Source organism: Capricornis sumatraensis, chromosome 5 (assembly GCF_032405125.1).
Source record: "Capricornis sumatraensis isolate serow.1 chromosome 5, serow.2, whole genome shotgun sequence".
Classification (NCBI taxonomy): Eukaryota; Metazoa; Chordata; class Mammalia; order Artiodactyla; family Bovidae; genus Capricornis; species Capricornis sumatraensis.
In genome coordinates, this window is record NC_091073.1 from 9,498,548 (window position 1) to 9,511,564 (window position 13,017).

Consider the following 13,017-nt stretch of genomic DNA (forward strand, 5'->3'; position numbering starts at 1 on the left):
TCCTTAATTTAATAATGTCCATCATAATAGTTTAAAAATACCAAAATTGTGCTTTATGGTTGACATGTTTATGAACTATACTCTTGCATATTCACCTCACTTAATCACATGGTTTGTCAAATCGTTTCATAGTTAAGTGTCTACCTTTTCACCTCTGATAGAGTATAAGATTCTGAAGATCTGGGACCATAAATTATAGGATGATTTATGTCACAGATCACCTAGAAAATGCTTTGTATATGGCAAGCATCTAATGCCCATTGATGGAATACCTGATATTTTATCTAGAATTTTATATCCTTTGCAGGGCTTCCCTGGTAGCTCAGCTGATAAAGAATCCGCCTGCAGTGTAGGAGACCCATTTGATCCCTGGATCGGAAAGATCCCCTGGAGGAGGGCATGGCAACCCACTCCAGTGTTCTTGTCTGGAAAATCCCGTGGACAGAGGAGTCTGGCAGGCTATGGTCCATGGGGTCGCAAAGAGTGGGACACAACTGAGCAACTGAGCAAACACATGAGGCTTCTTTTGGGTGGCTTGCAGTTCACGTGTGTAGTGCTGGAAGAGGGTTACACCCCTCTGTAACCCCTGGGAATTGAGGCCCAAGGGAGCTGGAGTGACTCCCAATCCACTGAGCCAGTTGTTGGGGGAGGCGCTGGAGCAGAATCAGAGCTGCGGGCCCCAGAGCCCCGCGCTCCACCACTCTACTGCGAAGGAGCAAAACCTCTCCAGCTCGGGGAGCAGCGTCCCGCCGACTCCTCTGTGCCCCACTGGCCTTGTGCTGATGTCAGCTCCACCACGCTTGGCCCATCTGCCCCAGGAACTGTCCACTGAGGCGGGGAGCCCACATAGCTGACTCCTCTGTGCCCCGCCAGCCTTGTGACATCAGCTCCACCGTGTGTTGCCCATCTGCCCTGGGAACTGTCCACTGAGGCGGGAAGCCCACACAGCCGTCCACGTTTGACCTGGGCAGCCCCAGTGCCCTGCTCTCCTGTTGTTCACTCCTGGCGCCTGGTGAGCTTGGGGGGCTTCCTGGGGCCTGGACCCCACCTTTGTGGCCATCACTAGGGCATCCTCTGTGCTGGGCACTCTACTGGACAAATCTGTCCATGCGAACATAGTAGTGTTGACTTCAGACAGGCCTCCTGGGGAGGAAGTGCCTCAGAACAACCCGGGGTGCAGTGCTGGGGCTCAGGCTCAGGGCGTGGTCCTCCCCCTGCTGGCTGGGATGTCAGCTGTGGGGGTTACCCCTGTGCATGTGGGTATGAAATCCAATCACCGGTATCTACAAAACGCACAGGCGTAGGTCCTGGCAGGGTTTCCAACCATGTTCAAACCCCAAGTTGACATTTTTTTGTTGGTTTCAGGAACCTTAAGATCATAAAATTAAATAGCAGCCAAAGAGGGTAATTTTGAGACATCACTGTGTCATTTTATGGGAGGTTCAGAGGGGTCATGGTCAGCCTGGGTTTACACAGCCACTCAGTTCACCCCCTCTCTGGAACTTTCTGGCACCTTCTCTATAACATGTAACATGCAGGGAGATTCCACCAGGACAGCCTGCAAAATCCCGTGTGAGAGAATTGGGGCCTGCAGGACTACAGGACGTGACCGGAGAGCCTTGTGGGAGCCAGCGCACGAGGGCGGTGGGGCCTCGGAATTCTTTGTTATCCTCTGGAATGTGTAGCATGAGGAGGTATTTGTACATGGTGGTGTCACTGCCAGAGTATTGAACCTGTTTCTTTCTCTCTTTGTCATAATCCTAGTTTGTCAGGTATCAAGACTTCCGTCTCATGAAACTTCTAATTTTGAGGTTGTTTTTAGGCAACATTAGTTTTAAAATAGGAAATTGGGTTACTTCTCTGCCTCCTTAAGCAGGAAACAGTGACTTAAAATGCACACCACAGGTTATGGAAATACAGCTGAGGAACTGTGTGCATAAAGAGATCACCGTCCTTTTGTTAATTTGTGGAGAACCCTTGAACCCACGGGCACTTTGCGGTTGTGCTGGCAGACAGGTTGCACTTCTGAATGATGTCAGTAGACACTTTGATTTCCAACAAGCAAGATAAAGATGAAAGAGTGAATGCTGAAATTTCAGATTTTCCTCACAAATTTCCAATTCTGTGCGACTTCCTTGCTGAAATGGATCGAATGAATGAATTCTATCAGAATCTTTCCTTGACCTGTTATGCTGTTCCCAGTGTGACGGGTACTCACACAACACCCTTTTGTCCGATCTGCATCGCGAAGATCTTATCCATCATTATCTGACGTCTAGGCCTGGGGATGGCAAACTGTGGCCAGCAGGCTGCATCCCATCTTGGTACAGCCTGCAGTCTAAGAATGTTGGTTAAATTCTCAGTACGTTTTAAAAAACAAAAGGAATGATATTTTGTGACATATGAAAAATATATGAAATTCACAGCGCAGTGTCTATAAAGGAAATTTTATTGGAACAAGTCGTTTATTTCCATAGGGTTCTCATGCTCTGAAGTTAGGGGGGTAATTGCAGCGGAGACTAAATGGCCCACAGAGCCCCAGATACTTGCCTCCTGGGTGTTTATGGAGAATGCTTGCTCACCCCTGGTCTGGTCCATCAGCAAGAAGCAAAGTACAGCTTGTGGCATTTGACCATTTGCCACTGTGAAGAGAAGACCGCCTGGCCAGGACCAGCTGCCCACACAGGTCTGAACGCAGGGTCGGAGGCCCGCCACGCGCAGTGGCTACAGCTCTGTAAACAACCTCGATGGCAGAGATAACTGAATAACGGGGGGGGGATATGTACTGATTGCTTCTTACCCTGATTTCTAATGTAATTTATTTAATCATAAGTTGATATAACTCAGCTTTTAAAACCACATGTTCATCTAGTCTATTTATTTGACAAAGCCAGGTCTTAGTCGTGGCATCTCGTCCTTGGGGTGGGGGTGGGGGTCTCGAGACCCCTCGTGGGGTCTCGTCCTTGACCGTGGATCTAACCGGGGCCCCTGGATTGGGAGTGTGGCCTCTTAGCCACTGGGCCACCAGCAAAGTCCCAGTATGTAACTTAATTTTTAATAAAGAGCATGTGCCTACAAAATTAACAGTTGGAGGCAATCCCAGGAAGGGGCGCCCCAGATGGAAGGAGGCCAGGTGGAGGTGCAGCGCCTTCTACCAGGGGTCCTTCCTGGCTGAAGAATTTCCTGAGGTGGATCTTTAGGGACAAGGCAGAGAGGCGAACAGATAAGAGGGGAGAGTTCTCTGTAGAGGAAAATGTGGTGATGAGTGATAGTCCACAAATTCAAGGTTCTGGACTGGAGTGTGGTGGGTGGGGGGCTAGGGGGCTGCTGGATGCAACCCAAACTGGAGCCTTGAGTAGAAGCCTTGGTTGGTGTGTATTTAAAGCCCAGATATTCTCTTCCTTTGCTTTAACTTAATGGATACACCATTTCAGTTTGCGGAGGGATACTGCATGTGTGTGACCCCAGAGGCATCCACAGCTTCTTCCCTTGCTCTGTCTCTGCAGCCCAGGGGCAGGACCTTTGGCGAGTCAGCCTGCCAGCCTCCAGCATTTGCTGGTATCCTGCTCTTATGAAAAGAAACCAAGCATTTTTCCCCAAGGATAAGAACACTCCAGGAAAGCTGAGTTAGAGGCTATGCCTTTGTCAGAGCTGGTGGACAAAGGATGACCCTGGCATAGGTGGATGCCATGATGACCCTGGCATAGGTGGATGCCATGGGCTTCGGCAGAGAAGCTGAGAAATCCACCCTCTGTTGTTAAAGCGGCTTTCCCGGGAAGACACGTGTGCTGAGGCCATCTTGGAAAAAAACCAGAAAAGGCAGGGTCTCTTCTTCCAAGGCCAGGCTTGGGAGGGGGGTGAAGGGAAAGGACCATGGTGAGGTCCAACTGTCCCTGCTCCTCAGGAAGGACTTTCACCACCCGAAACTTACCAAACCTGAGTGATAGTCCCATGGCTTCCGTGTACATGCTGGGTGACCAGACCTACTCCAGTGACATGAAACCAGGGCTGTGCAGGCCTTGGGGTGTCCAGGGAGGCTCTCAGAGCTGGCTGTGCAGACTCTGACCTCACCAGGAAGTCTGTCCCGCAGCCTGGGCAGGGAGCAGGGCCTGGAGTCCGTCCTGGGCACTGTCCGCTGTCAGCTTGGCGGCCACTTGCATGGGTGGAAGTTCTTCCCCCTGCCTCACTCCCCTGTGGTCCTGGAGGGGAGTCCCACAGGGGGGCAGAGCCTGGCAGCCTGAAGTGTCAACAAAGGCCTCTGTGACATCATCCATGCCTCCCAGGACTGGTGGCCAGGTCCCAGCAGACCACCAACAGCTTTGAAACAGAAGATGACCCTCGAAGCTTCAAGGACTTAAATTCTCCTGGGGGACCTGGTCCTTATCTAAAACACCATGTAAATATTGCATTATTCTGATACATCTTTTGTTTTCTTTGCTAACATGTTAATGTTTGTAAAATAATGCCAACTCTTAGACTATATCCCTGGAAAGTTACTTCTTTTCCTTAGGTGTCCCAGAATGGACAAAATACAATGATAATTCTATATTTTTGGTGATACCATATTCAGATCTCAAAAGCTAGTGACAGAATTGAGCCAGTGTAGGGCAGAGGAGCTTGGTAGGCTATAGTCCATGAGGTCACAAAGAGTCAGGCACAACTGAATGAGTGTGCACACACACACATACACACACACACACATACAGAGCATAACTTGTTACTATAACCTTTTCTATTTTATAAGTTTAAAAAAGATGGATAAAGGGAATTAATTGATCTCAATGTGGTTTATGTGTTTTGACATCAGCAAAGCCCAACAGTAAATTCAGCTGATGTGTCTTAGCTGAGTTTATTTTTCAACATTATTGCTAGTTGCACTTTTAAGTGGTTTTTGTGAATTTTCAGTGTAACTTTCTGTTCAATGTAAGGGGGAACACCATAGGCAAATTGTTATCAGAATGTAGAGAAGTGTGCGGTTTTATTTGTTTAAAATCTTTTCCTTATTAATAGGTGAGAGTCAAGCTGAAAAGCATGTTAAGTTTTAAGAGTCATCGACAAGTTCCTAGTTGCTTTGCTGAAAGCTGGGTAGACGTAGACCATGCTGTGGGATTGGATGGTGGATGTTCAACCCAAGGGGAGGCTCCAGCACTGCCTTTTGCTTCTTCATTTCTGTTTTTATTTGAAAGAAGCAACAGTCAAGGACTCATGGTTGTCAGAACTGGGGGTGGGAGGACAGGCAGGGCTAGAAGCAGCTAAGGGCAGGCCAGGTGGGGAGCTGGGGAAGGCCTCGGCACCAACCCCATGCACGGGACAGAGTAAAGTGGTCCCCAGCCCAGCACATCCCTGGTGAGCTCGGCCTTCAAGAGGGAGCCACCGCCTCCCTGAGTCTGGAAGCAAGTCCAGCTGCCGTGTGGCTGGAGAAGAGACAGGTGCGAGGTGGGCTGTATCCTGAACACACCGCATGCCAGGTGCCTTGCTCACTGTATTTTATGTGCGGTGCCCCTCGCTGTGGGGAGACAGTCCTGGTCCTCTCTCCAGGGAGGAATCCGAGCTGCGGGGGGACAGCTGGTGTGGGGCCCACCTGGGACCCAGTGACCCCCACCCCAGCACCCACGCTCCTTTGTGGGGTGCTGTCTGCACTGAGGCTCACGCAGGGGCTTCAGCTTCACATCTGCTGTGGGCTAATGTGACCCGGCAGCGTGTCAGCTGTCAGTCCTCAGCTGCTTTATTCAGAAGGGCACAGGTTTTGAAGTTCTTTCCCACCCTGCTCGCTGGGAGGGCAGCCCCCCACCGGGCATCGCTGTTCCCCTGCCTGGAGGCGGCCCCCGCCCCAGTGTGCCCCACCCGGCAGGAGGGTGAGTCCCGAGAGGTCGCTGTGGACAGCCTGGCATGTTGGAAGCTTGGGTTTCAGGAACGTCCCCTCTTTTGCTCTTGGAAGAAAAATCAAGCAGAGTAGGGAGGTCCTCGCCTGCTGGAGAGGGCAGTTCCTGTTTGGGGAGCTGTCTGAGTTTCTGTTGCGTTTTTCTCGTGATGCATAGGAAGTCAAAGCCTTCTTGTCCAGCCAGCCTGAAGTGCTCCGGCTGGGAGGGTGGGGCGGGGTGGGGCTGGGAGAGCCTGAGCGGAAGGGTGGCCAGCAGAGCTCAAAGCAGGGGTGCCAGCGTCCCTGGGCCAGGTGGCCAGCCTGCCCTCATCCTTGCAGACCCCGAGGGCTGGACCATCAGGGCTGCCCGTGTTTGGCCGTGATCTCCTTTTGTGCTGTGTTGTCCATTCTTTCTTAAAGAGGGGCTCCCAGTCAGAGGCCCTCCAACCAGACTCTGCCCCGGGCCAGTGGTTTGGGAGCCTGGGAGCAGTCCTGGGTGGTGGGCCGAGGGTCAGCTTTGCGAGGTGAAGCATCAAAGTCTCCCTTTCAAGCCCTTGGCTTTGGCTTGAGGGGATATGATTGCTCCCTGGAAATCACAGACTTGCAATGCAATAAAAATTCTGATGTCCACTTCAGCTCTTTGATCTTATGTTGGGGTGGGGGCTAAAGACAGGACCAAGACAGATAGCCTCAGAGGCGGGAGGAGTGGGAAGGTGATGGGCTAGTCCAGTGACATGAGAGAGGACGCTGCCCACCCGCTTCCCTTTCCACAACTGGACCAGACTCTGGGGGCCCCCGGCCAGTGCCAGGTGGACGGACCATTCAGCCCTCAGTTTAATAAGCATGATGCTTCCCCACAGTCTCTGATTTGAACTCGGGGTGTCAGGGTGCTTGGGGAGCAGGCCAGGCTGGCCCCTCAGCTCTGTGCCCAGTGGCAGATCTGAAGGTGGCAGTCACACAGACCAGGATGGGCCGATCCGGCAGAGCAAGCAAGGAGGCTCCCGCCCAGTTCGGATTTCCCGGCCCAGGGATCAGCTGTGGGGCCCAGGCCCTATTTTGAGAAACAGTTCACAGGAAGGTTATCAAGTGTCACATTTTCAAAGGAGAATTAAAGGCACCCAGCACTTAGCTCCGAGCCCAGGAAAGCTCCCTACTGAAGGAGAATGGCCCTCAGCCTCTGTTCCTGCCTGTGTTTTCCTGTCTTCATTCTCTGCTATCTTAACTGAAGGTGTCTCTGAAAATAAAATAATGTCAGCCTAAAGAAAGTGCCATTTCCTTGCATTGTAGGCAGTGAGAATTCTGTTTAAGAGGCAGGCAGAAGCTTACAAGGTGACTACATCTGAGGTAGCAGATACATGCTTTAAAGGTTTTTACAGCAAATCTGCGGCTTGTTCGCAGGAACCTCCTGTTGATAATACAGTAGTGCAGACTCAGGTCCAGAAATCAGATGTTCTCTGGGAGACCTCAGGTGAGGGGCATCGAAACTGTGGTTTGTGAGTTATTGGCATCCAGTGACGGGGTTATTTTCCTGAGAAATTCTGAGGGCTTTGTCCCATCCCAGTTAATTACTGGCCGAGCTGAAAGCTGGCTCGTCAAATTTCACCACTTTTCAGTTATTTACAAAAGTAAGTAGAAGCGGAGCAGGCTTATCAGCAAGTCGCGGGATGCATTTCAGTGAGAGGTGTCCCAGCTCACTTCTTGCTCTGCCGTTTTTATCTCAGGATTCCCACTCGGTTTCACTTTTTGTTTTTCTCACACTTTACTGGGAGGAACTTAATACCATCCTTCTCCTTTTTTCCCACTGAAGGAAAAAAAACATACTGTGTGGCTTGTTGAAAGCCAATCGCTGTCTGCCTGTCACGGCAGGTATGTTGGTATTCCTTGGCCCTTGCCAACTCCATTAGTGAGTCCGGAGGAAAACTATAGGTTTCGTTCGTCACAGGTCTGTTGAGATAAAATAAAAGCTAATTTTACCAGCATGTGTTCTTGGAGGCTGGTGTGAGATCAGTGGTTTCCTGTCACTACAGGTAATTTGATGTTCCACGCAATCTGCCGAATGTTCTTAAGCCATAAAGAGTTTTTTCTTAACACTGATTCTGCATGTTCAGTCACTGAATTTGGTAGCTCTTGTGTAACAGACTATTTGAGGTTTCCATAGTGACGGGTGAAATTTGCTCCTGGTCATCTCTGTGATTATCTGCTACGAATCTCCTTAATCAGTGAACTTGCACACAAACCTCCCTGGTCGGTTTCACAGGGTATGGCTACTAATAGCCAGACAGCCCAGGAAGACAAATAGCAGGTAGGAGAAAGTCAAGAGCGTCTGCTGGTTATTTTCTTTGGGAAATAAGAGGAGCCATGCCTCCAGACCTCGGTGTGGGGATGCGCTGAGCGGTGCCAGGCTGCCGCAGGGCTCTGCGGGGTCCAGACCTCAGTGCGGCTCCTCCCCGGTCCTGCCAGAACCACAGCTGAGGGGTGCTGGTGCACCCCAACTTCTGCCCCCCGCCTTGCGCTCCTCTGGAGAAAGGGAGACAGGAGCCAGGTCTCTGCGATAGTCCTTTGCCTTTTGCTTTTACTCCTCTCTCATTCTCATTTTTGACCCATTTGCATTTTTTTTTACAAAGGAAACGATGAGATGAGGATATACAGCCCGTTTGTGGGATGGGTTGGACCCGTGGGTATCGTTGTTTCCATCATTCAGTGCACGTCAAGTCGCTGCCACCTCCTCATTCTAGACTGCATTTCAGGCAGGTCCCATCACCCTGGGTCCTTGTCATCCACCAAAACAGCCTCATTTCTCAGATGTTAAGAAGTTCGGTTTCATACCCCCTCACCCCCGGCCTCCCCACTCTCTGTGGTACTGTGGGGGTCTGCTGCCCTACCAGGCTCCCCTTGGGCGTGGGTGCTCCTTCTGTGGCCCTTGTTGGGGGCAGTAGGAAGGGAAAGAGCTGGCACTGGTCCCTCACGGGTGCTTTGCGCCCTCTGCTCGCTGCCAGGTCCGTGAGCCCTTGGGTGCAGGAGGCACCTGTCCCTCCATGGGGTTCATCTGTGCACGTCCAGGGGCGCGGCTCTTCAGCTCCTGCTCTTGGAGCCTGCAGCGTTTTCAGTCCCAGCCCTGGTGGGCGGCCCTCATGGACAGGCTCCTCCCAGGCCTCAGGCCACCAAGCCCTGCAGCGTCCGCCCTCCTCGGTCCAGTCCCTGGACCTGGACCGGTGGGTGCAGGTCGCCCTCTGTGGACCCTCTCTGTTGCCTCTGACCTGGCAGCTCCAGCCCACCCCCACCCCCAATCTTTCAAAGCAGCAAACAGGCATCATGTTTGGTTCCTGAACTCCCCCAGATCCAGGGACCCCCCGTCCTGTACTCTGAGCAGCCCCAGGCCTGTTGTCCCATGGCTCCACGTGCACTGGCCCACAGCCCAGCCCAGTAGGTGCCTCTCTGGTCTGGAGGCAGATAGCCAGGCACCATGTGGGGGGCACAACGAGGTCCACGTGGGCTGTGGAGGCCCTTCATTTCCTGTTGACCTCTAGTCTTCACTGATGTGCTGGCGGAGGCAAGTGGGGTTTCCTCTGCACCAAGGCCTGCAGGGGACCAGAGGGCGGGGTCCCCGTCTCTCGTCTCTGTGTGAGGACAGAATTGTCCTGTCTCGCTGTGCTGGGGCTGAGAAGAACAAGTCACTGCATATTTGCAGGAGCCTGTTCTCCCTGTTTTCGGAGCAGGACGTCAAGGTGCAGGAGGCTGAGTGCATGGTGTATGGTCACGTGGTGGATGGTGGCGTGGAGATGCAAGCCTGGGTGCGGTCACCTCTCCCTGTCACTCCTCTGGGGTCCTGTGTCCCTCTCATCCTTCAACCCCCACCCCTACCCTGGCTCAGGCCCACAGTCGAGTCCTGTGACTCTCCTGCAGGACCTCACTGCTGCACTCACTGATGAGGGATTCGTGGATGAGACTGTCCGGATGGAGGAGCCTGGCCTATATGCAGGGCCCTGGGGTTCAGGTGACCCCAGCCTGGCTGACCTGGCAGTGGGACAGAGGTAGCCTGGGATGGTGGCATCGCAGTGGAGAAGTCTGGGGTTCACTCAGCAGGCAGGGGGCACCACGGAGCAGTTTGCACTAGGGGATGGTTGGATGGGGTTGTCCTAAGGAAGAGTCACCTCAGCGGCGGAGACGGGACTCAGGAGGGGTGGGCAGGTGCAGGAGGAGACTGCTTAGCATCTGCGGTAAGAGGGATGACTAGTCTGACCGTGAGGGGACAGCGGCCCCAGGAAGGATGGGGCAGGAGACAGATGGAGAACGGCACGGGTGGAACTCGGTGCAGCCTTTGGACGAGGAAGAGGAGGAGGGGTAGAAGAATGAGGGACGAGGAGAAGGAGGAGGAAGGGAAGAGGGGGGAGGAGATGACAGTGCAGTGGAAAATAGGGAGGCGCTGGCGGGAGCGGAGAGGCAGAGAGGCAGCGCTGCGCGGAGGAGCACTCTGTTGGGCTTGAAGCGGTCTAGAAACCAGCAGACTTGCAGTCTCTGGAGACAGTGGGGGTAAGGAAGTGGCAGGGCGTGGATGCGGACTCGAGTGAGGAAGCTTAGAGGATACTGGTATCTTACTTGGGGGGTGGTCCTAGGGGAAGCACACACCTTGCTTCCTTGGGGCTGTGCTGGACTGGCCATGCCTCCCCCATGGGGGACGGAGGTCAACCAGAACTCCAGGAGCTGCCTGCCAGGAAGTGGGAAACTCAGGTGACACTGCAGCTTGGGCAGAGCAGACCGTGGGGTCTGACGGTGGGGAGGCTGTTGTGCTGGCAGCCGGATCCCTTCATCCCAGTCTGCCACGCCCTCCCTGGGACCCTCTGGCCCTTGACTTGGATGCGAGCCTAGGGCACTGCAGCCTCGTGGGCATGTCTGCCTGCCACCTTATCTGTTTGGCAGCCTTGTCTGTTGTCCTGGGATGGCAATATTTGGCAGAAACTGAGTATGGCCTTCAAGCTTGAGAAGCCTCACTACTGCTGCAGAAACACAGCAACTTTCTGATCACCAAGTTTTTGAGGCAAAGAAAAAGTAGACTCGTCAGCCCAAGGAGGTGCTGAATCGTGCCTGGGAGATGGCAAGAGTTGCTTTAGGCAAATTCAGCGAGTGCCTGGTTGCACAAGGCCAGTTAGCTTCGGTGAAGGTCTGATTTGTCTCTGGAAGCGTAATTACACTTCCCCCTGAGGGAGAGCCTGTGATGTCCACACTGGCAACTCCAAGGAGACGGTGGGCATGCTTTGTCAGAAAGGATCAAGGAGCTGCTCCTCGCTGAAGACACAGTTCTGCTCTTCCTCCCTGACAGCACGTCCTTTGAAGGTTGTTGTTGTTGTTGTTTTTTTTTTTTCCCCTGGATTAGGATTAGAAGTCCTGAGCTTTTGACCAAGTGAGCCAAGGTGAATTGTGGTTTTGTTCCTGGCAGGGCGCGCAGTGGGAATATCTCAGCTGGCGGGTCCAACACTGTAGGCATGTTCGGTAGGAAGCCCTGCATCGGGTGGCATCTTTATTAAGTCATAGGCTGGTCAGGTCAGAAGCCCGTGTGTGTTCTCACGGTTCTGCTTCCCCTCCAAGCTCCCATCCAGGGAAATTCCAGGGACAGGCTTGCCTTGAGCAGCTGGGCCTGCTCTTTGTAAAGGGGCAAAGCAAGGTCTCCAGGTGAGGGCAGCACAGCTTGGGACGTGTGCAAATATCGCCAGGTGGTTTGGGAACCAGTAAGTTTTCGCCTCTGATCTGTTTCCTTTCATTTGATCAGAATGTTCAAACTGCAGTGAATTAGTGCAGCCTATTTTTTGGAAGGAGAGATCCTTTTTCTATAAACGTTCAGAATGCAGTAACTCTTTATCTGATCCTTGGAGCAGGAACTGCTCTGCTCAGCTTCATCCAGCAGCCTTTGCTGGCAGCTAAGTGATCCACACCCATGGGCTCTTACTTAACTTACTGGAAGCTGGGTAATAGCTGTGGGACTTGGCTCTCAAATGTTCCCCTTTGAATATGAACTTGATGTGTGCTGAGATAGCCACATTCCCATGCACACGGCCCACAGGGTGAGTTTGCTGTGTGTTATGGATAGCTTTTGCTATTGTGTCTTGGAGAACCCATCAAGAAAGCTAATCATTTCATGTTCAGTTACTGAAAGCTCCTTCAACCCCAGGTCACAGAGGTCAAAGTCTATTGTGAGTAGGGTTTCTTGGTTGGTTTTAAATGTATCTGCTGCACAGATGAGCTTTCACTGGGCATCTGCAGGAGTTAGCTTCTCCTCTGCCCTCATGGAGACAGGAGGCTTGTTTTTGTTTTTTGCCCCAAAGAATGACAATAAAAGTGATGTAACCACTATGGACACTGTGTAGGGAGCTTCATGAGTCATCTCCTTTTAAGCCTCATGGGAACCCCATAATAAACACGGAAAGCATTCTGCATTTGGCTCCTTGGAAACTGAGGCTGACAAGTATAGTACTTTCCCACACCGAGTTCTCTGCTGCGGGACGCACAGCTGGCGATATCGTTACCAGATTTGAATTCACCTCTTTCTGACTCCAGAGAGAACCACTGAGGCTGGAGGTGCTCTGCAGCTGTGAAAGGCTGTTCTGTGGCAGGATTCCAAAGGACATTGTCTCTCCGTGGCCCTGAAAAGCAGTGTTTTTATGAGAAGCCCCCTTCCCTCTGTTGCCTGGGACATGGGTGTTCCTCTCGTTACATTGTCTTTCTCCTTCAAGCTGCAGCTTGAAGATGCCTCTGAATTTGAGAGGGTATAGTTATAGGGATCCTCTGTGGAATGTTTCTCTTGTCCTGAGTTTTGTTTGCAAAGGCAAAGATGCTAGGAGATGGAGTAGGAAATGGCACCCCACCCTAGTAGTCTTGCCTGGACAACTCCATGGGCAGAGAAAATTCCGTGGACAGACTCCCCATGAGTCCATGAGGCCTCAAAAAGTCGGACATGACTGAGCGACTTAACACACACACACGCACACGCACACATGCAGAGGGAAGCATCAGAGGGGCTGTCCTCATTCCTCTTTTATTAAAAGGGATCCTTGTCCCAGAAGACACAGGGCCCTTACATGGGAGGCTCACAGGGGTCAGAGAGAAGGCATCACAGGGATTCCACCTGGGGTCCCTGTCACTCACAGCAGTTTGCAGAAATCGTG

The 13,017-nt window shown here is 52.3% G+C and overlaps 1 protein-coding gene across 1 annotated transcript in view; it reads left to right on the forward strand.

Annotated features, from left to right (window-relative positions):
• COBL (cordon-bleu WH2 repeat protein) overlaps nucleotides 1-13,017 on the forward strand; it is a 346,405-nt gene that overhangs the window by 130,938 nt on the left and 202,450 nt on the right. The window contains exons 4-5 of the mRNA XM_068973146.1: nucleotides 9,492-9,651; nucleotides 9,764-9,891. Of these exons, the coding sequence (XP_068829247.1) occupies nucleotides 9,492-9,651; nucleotides 9,764-9,891 (288 nt within the window). The remainder of the gene's footprint in view (nucleotides 1-9,491; nucleotides 9,652-9,763; nucleotides 9,892-13,017) is intronic.